Source organism: Mesitornis unicolor, unplaced genomic scaffold (assembly GCF_000695765.1).
Source record: "Mesitornis unicolor isolate BGI_N332 unplaced genomic scaffold, ASM69576v1 C13618062, whole genome shotgun sequence".
In the NCBI taxonomy this organism is placed as follows: Eukaryota; Metazoa; Chordata; class Aves; order Mesitornithiformes; family Mesitornithidae; genus Mesitornis; species Mesitornis unicolor.
In genome coordinates this window covers 1-6,007 of record NW_010223329.1, presented here as the reverse complement: position 1 = coordinate 6,007, position 6,007 = coordinate 1, and the positions used below count along the sequence as shown (strand labels likewise).

The window sequence follows — 6,007 nt, the reverse complement described above, 5'->3', positions numbered from 1 at the left end:
TATACACATATATATATATACACATATATATCCTGATACTCTGTTGTGGTTTTCCCCATCTCTACCCCAGTTAAGTTCTGTTTTGAAAGGTGTTCTGGCTGTCAGGCAGTTGAGTTCTTTGTGAAAAGATTGATTAGGGGAGGCATCAAGGAAAGTAGTAATTGGTCTATATTTACAACAAATGGAAAGTAAAGTAAAAGTTTTGTGAGTCAGCATTACCATCTGTCACCCAAGTATGATGGGCTGGTTTTGAAGATTTTTAGTATTTGGTGAAAAAACATTTGTGTTGGAAATGTACAAGAGAAAAAGAAAGAGGTTCCTACAGATGAATAAGTTTGTGAGTTACAATCTTAGAGTGAAACAACAGGCAATTTGAAATAGTCTGAGTAATGGTGGAGTGACATTGGAAGAGAAGAAGTTGCTTAATGCTGCTCAAGAACATAATAAAGGCTTACAATATCAACATATATGCTTTCATTTGAAAAGAGATGTTTTGTTTTACTAACTGTAATAATGTTACATGAATTAAACTGAGAAAAAAGATACTGAATTTAAATGATTCATCACTGGTGCGGTTCACCTATAGCAAGCACTTGCTGCCATAAAAACAAATCAGTCACTCACGGTGGTAATGCTGTCTGTATTTTTCTTTTCTTTCTAAGGGTCCTATTCTGATGGAGTTACAGACATACCGTTATCATGGCCACAGTATGAGTGACCCTGGAATAAGGTACTGTGACATTCTTTCTTGGCACTCACTGAAAACAAGTAAGTATCGATGGTTAAGATCCTGAAATTCTGGATTCAGTGTTTAGATCCATTATGAAGTGTGTGTAAGGGTTCTAATGAAATTGCCGTGAGCAGTCTGATCACTCCTCTCTTCACTCAGCTGATAATCTGTGGCCATGTAAATACTTGTTTTACTTGCAGTATTAAGAGATTGAGTTTTAGAAAAAGCATAAAGTTGGTTAAACTTCTGTACTTTCTGTTAATGAATTCTGCTTTCAGTGTGACCTTCTGCTGTGTTCTAGTTAAGCTTTGACTGAAAAGCAGCATGCTTTTCCAGGGTTTTTAGGGTATTTAAAATCCTGTAAGTTAAAATCATAGGAACAGTTTGGACTGTCCAGGTAAGTGGAACAATTCTTAAAAATATAAATTTACAGGTTTTAAAAAAACTTAGATGTTGTGACAGCTTACAAATCTGAATTTGTCTATATGAAGCAGAAGCACGCAGCGAGTTATCTAGCTCCCCCTTAGGGGAGGTGGGAAACACGGCCCCTCATAGTAATTATCTTAGGCTGGGATTGCTCCCTTTTCCCTGCCTATGTTATAATTGAGTCTGGATCTGCTTCAGCTCAGTTGCTGCTTACAAAGCTAAGAAGTGCTCTAGATGTAGCTGTGCCACCCTTTGAGTGAGTGATGAATGTTGCTGTATGTTCATTGCATTCCTGGCTATTCTTTGGTCACACCTTTTTCTAAAAGTGAGCTGTGTCCAGAACCTCACCTCTACCCAAAGAGACCACTGAAGAAGTTCATGTCTTTGCTTGTCTTGCTCCTAGCTATCGTACTAGAGAAGAAATTCAAGAAGTGAGAAGCAAAAGCGATCCCATTACTTTGCTGAAGGACAGGATGGTCAACAATAACCTGGCTAGTATTGAAGAATTAAAGGTATGGCTTTTAGTGGCTATTTAAGCAAGCTCTTGAGCATTCACATGCTAAGGATCTCTGAAAAGCAAATCATGGGGCAGTGTGCATCACTTGTTCTTTGACGTTTGTTTTAACATCATGTTCACTGGTGAAGGTGAAGTTTTGTTGGAGACCAAACTAATAAAGTTGAGCTCTGCTGGAAAGGTGTCTTGCTTCTGGGTGCCAAGTGTAACTGAGCAGTGCAAGGCTCTGTGTGTGGGTGTTAGTGTTTCAAATACAGCTCTTGTCATACACTAACGTAGCGTTCAAAAAGCCCCAAGCTTTCTTGATTTAGCAAGGGCGTACGTCTCTGAAAGGGAAATTGTCAATAGTGAAAAAAATCCAGGAACTCTCTAAGCAAATTTAAATACTTTCATCAACTCTGTTTAAAAAAAAATCAACACTGACACAGTTTTGCTTCCGTTCACTGTTTTGTTCAGTTTCTCAGAACTGAAAATATAGTGGCTCAGTGGGGTCATGTTCCTCTGGGAATAAGTTTCCTGTACTATCCAAAAGGGACAAATGCTGCAGTTTAGTAGGAAGTAAGTTTTCCCAGGTTTTTAATTTGTTTGTCGAAAGCATTAACAATAATTCTGACCAATACTTACTTAATCATTGCATTCAAATTCAGAACTATGCTGCTTTTTCTAAGCTGTCTTCTAATAAGCATCCATTTTTGGTGTAGGAAATTGATGTGGCAGTAAGGAAGGAGATCGAGGAAGCTGCTCAGTTTGCTACCACTGACCCTGAGCCACCACTGGAAGAACTAGGTAACCACATCTACTTCAATGAGCCACCCTTTGAAGTGCGTGGCCCAAACCAGTGGATAAGGTACAAGTCTGTCAGCTAAAGGCCTTTTTGTTGCCATAACTTATTCTTAAGAATAAGTGAATGCATTTACAGGAACTATAATGACTCCGAAACAAACCTTAAGCTTATTTAAAAGCTCTTTCAAAAGAGGAAATGTGTTGGGAAATCCATTTCAGTATGGATTTTCTTAACCACACTGAATGATGTTACAGAAGAAGCTAAATTATGAGAAAGCAGTTGTTTATTTAAATTGCTATATATTTGCTTTACTGACATTTCTTTGGATTGCTGTATGTGTTATGTACAGTGTAAAATTAAAAAAAACAACCAACCATGTATCTGGTGGCCTGCTTTGCTTTCTTTTTTGAACCACTTCCCCCAAAAAACCCCACCAAAAAGCCATTTAGATGTTATGCTTTTGCTGCAGAAACACTACTAAATGAAAACATCACACCAGGCTTTCTTAGTAGTGCAGTGAGTGTGTCTTTAATACAAAAAGCTATGTATATTTGTCTATGAAGTGACATATGCTCTAGCATATTCCCCCTCCTTGCTCAAACCATCAGCCAGCAGAACTAACACATTTTAAATTCACAGTTTTTGCACTGCTAAAGCTAATTCAGGTATGGTACCTGTTTTGCAGAAAAGTTTGGGTTTTTTTCTTAGCTAATGCATTATATTGCATACATTGATAGGCATTTGACTTCTGCATTACTCTGTCAAATAATTTAAGTGCATTGACACCGCCTTAAAAGCTGTTACTATTCACTATGTATTACACTGATGGTCAAACAAGCTACGTAACTGTGCAAAACCCGCAAGGCCACTGTACATACATATATACATCTAATAATTTTAGTGTTAGGAATGTATCTTTCATTTGCTTATTCCCATTTCACGTTCTCCTTCCGAAGCATTAACCACCTGCACTGAGGTCTTACCAGATGTTTGTCGGTGGTTTAATATTGCATTCCAGATTCTGCAGAGGAGACCACCCCTGGATGAAGAAGAATGAAGAACAGTTTGGGAGAACTCCCTCATCTCCTTTGCTCTAAAGTGAGCAAGAAGTAAAATATAGAAATCCCAAGGACACAGCAATTATGACACTACAGTTCTTTAAGGTCACAGCTAAAACAGCTTCTCCCAGGTCAGACAGGGCTTAACAGAATGATGATGAAAGGACTTGAATCAGTAGGTAGGAAAAAATAATTTATTTATGCCTATTTTCCATATGATAACATCATCCTGAAGGGTGCAGAAATAGCTCCCAACATTGACAAATGTCAGGACTGGGATGGCTTGAAGCACCCTGGTGTAGTTGTTCTGCTGCACCAGTTAAGATACGGAAAACTTCATTGGAGAGGAATTTCACAGCAGTTGCCACTGCACTATTTGACCTACCTAACTAATGTCAGAAAAGTTTTTTACTAACTACTTTAAGCTCTTAACAATGAACTAAGCAGTACTTTCTTACCGCAGTTGAAGATGCCGCAAATCGTCTTTAGTGATATCATTAAGGACAGCATTTAGTGTATAATCTTCTTCAGCAAACTAAAAGGCAAATTTATTCCTAAGTTAGTAACATTCCTTCTTTGAAACCAAACTGCTACTTATAACTACAATGACTCTTTTTAACGTTATTTTTTTGGTTTTAATATCTTTTTTACCCTCTTAATGGCACTGAAGTCTGCTCCTTGTTGTTTCAGCCAGTTCATGAGCTCGGGGTCTGCATTCTCTCTCAAAATTTCTGGAGACCATTGAGAGTCTTTAACGAAAAAGAAACGTGTAAGTTAATACACCACAAAACTAGGGCAAAAGTGGTGATTTTCAGACTACTGAAGCTCAAAACAGACAGTCTTGTCTTTCACACAAACACATGATCCAATATATTTATGTGCAGCTGTCAATCTCATACCTTCGGGTTTAAGTTTTAATCGAAGCAAGCGTAATTCCTGAGTTTTTTGCTCCAAAGATTGCCGTAAGAGGGTCTGATACTCTTTCTCCTTCTGAATGAGGTTTTCCAAAAGCCTGTTAGCACATGAGAGAGATCAAATACATCCATACTGAGAGTAAATCTAGCTCAAAAAACAATTTTTATCATTTTTTAATGACTACCAAAGGGCAGAGGCACTTGAGAGGTACTGTCTCTAGTACCATATTTTATGGCTTACAGGTTTCATTTTGGTTGTCTGAGACTTAGCTTAGGGGTGGCACTTTAAGGCTTTCATCCTTGCAGAATTTAGTGACGAGCTTGTAAATTCTGTTCCTATTGTTTTGCAGCTTCCCTGGGCAGAGTTGCTGCCTTTATAATGTAATTTACTGCTGAACAGTGTAACACTGATGTTTTACCAGGGACTTCCTGATCACAGATTTACATCATATCCATAAAGAAGAATGGGACCTTCAGCTGTTAACACACCAGCAGCAGCCTGCAAATGTAACCCATGAGAAGTGGGACAGCAGCTCATGCAGAGCTCTGCTTGTGCTGATTAGTGGGCAGCCTGGCCCCAGGTGGAGTGGCTCGGGGCCTTTCCTTGCAGGAACAGCTTTGAGGGCACTGCCACTGGGTCAGGTGGCAGCCAAGGAAGTAGAAAGGAAACAGGCACAGTTGCACAAGCCTAATTTACTTAATGCTAGAAATCCAGCATGATGTTCTGCAATTAGAAAAATACTACACAGAAACAACGTTTGTACTGAAGGCTGTTGAGTTGCCAGCTTATTCTGAATCCATTTGTGTTCTGGAAGGTCTGCTTTATACCAAGCAAGGGTAGTAGCTGAGCAGTATTTCTGCTGTGTACATACATGTCAGTGTAGGAAGCCATGTCCAAGAGCTTTTCAAAGACTGCCTGTAAATAAAGCCACAGTCCTTATCGGAGGGTTACCTTAAGGTCTCTTGTTTAAGTCTGCCCAACTCCAGGCTAAGCTGTTGCTGAGCTTCCTGTGAGACCGCAGAACTAAGGGTGCTGACTCCTGATGTGATGGCAGGATCCTCGGCTCCATTTTCTTCAGTGGGCTGGAAACTGTCCTCCACTTCATCACCATCCTTGTCCCCACCTTCAGTTTCTGATGCTGGCTCAAAGTGAGCTCGAAGCTCTGGTAAAAGGAAACAGTGCAAGAATGAGAATTTTTTGGCCGAGTCTGTCTTCAGAGGTGTTGCAGTTTGTGCTTTATCAGTGCGGGCAGGGGAGCTCCAGGTGAGGAAGTGGACTGTCTGCACCAGGTGCTTTACTGCAATACTGAGCAGGGGAGTAGCAAAGGCTTACACAAGCTGGTCCACACATTGCCTGGCATCAACTATAAAGCAAGTATGAGTGGCACTGTAGAGGTAGACAAATACATCTGTGATGAAATTAAGAAGAAGATAATAAAATACTTAACAAATGTATTAGTGAGAAATTATTGAAAGATTGCTTTAAAAAAAAAAAAGTTTTCCTCTAATGCCCTTAACCAAAGGGTTACAAAGCCTTCCTCTTTTCCAGGCAGTATCACAGAATCACACAGAATCACAGAA

At 39.5% G+C, this 6,007-nt stretch overlaps 2 protein-coding genes across 2 annotated transcripts; one reads left to right on the top strand and one right to left on the bottom strand.

The window, feature by feature from the left end:
- Nucleotides 1-665: 665 nt before the first annotated feature.
- On the top strand, nucleotides 666-2,836 carry LOC104547552 (pyruvate dehydrogenase E1 component subunit alpha, mitochondrial-like). The gene is made up of 3 exons (XM_010193299.1): nucleotides 666-730; nucleotides 1,560-1,668; nucleotides 2,372-2,836. Exons 1-3 carry the CDS (start codon nucleotides 675-677, stop codon nucleotides 2,534-2,536), a joined length of 330 nt encoding a protein of 109 aa, XP_010191601.1. The 5' UTR covers nucleotides 666-674; the 3' UTR covers nucleotides 2,537-2,836.
- A 536-nt stretch (nucleotides 2,837-3,372) lies between these two features.
- LOC104547553 (mitogen-activated protein kinase kinase kinase 15-like) lies at nucleotides 3,373-5,589 on the bottom strand (the record flags this gene model as incomplete). The annotated part of the gene is made up of 5 exons (XM_010193301.1): nucleotides 3,373-3,493; nucleotides 3,971-4,047; nucleotides 4,164-4,261; nucleotides 4,412-4,524; nucleotides 5,379-5,589. Coding segments are annotated over 5 exons (620 nt in total), but the record flags the coding sequence as incomplete, so codon positions are not given.
- Between the last annotated feature and the right edge of the window lie 418 nt (nucleotides 5,590-6,007).

What these genes read in the sequence shown, in the direction of transcription:
- LOC104547552 (XM_010193299.1), top strand. Translation starts at nt 675, where the DNA reads ATGGAGTTACAGACATACCGTTATCATGGCCACAGTATGAGTGACCCT. An exon ending in ATGAGTGACCCTGGAATAAG is followed by an intron (nt 731 to 1,559) that starts GTACTGTGACAT and finishes TCTTGCTCCTAG; the next exon opens with CTATCGTACTAGAGAAGAAA. An exon ending in CTAGTATTGAAGAATTAAAG is followed by an intron (nt 1,669 to 2,371) that starts GTATGGCTTTTA and finishes TTTTTGGTGTAG; the next exon opens with GAAATTGATGTGGCAGTAAG.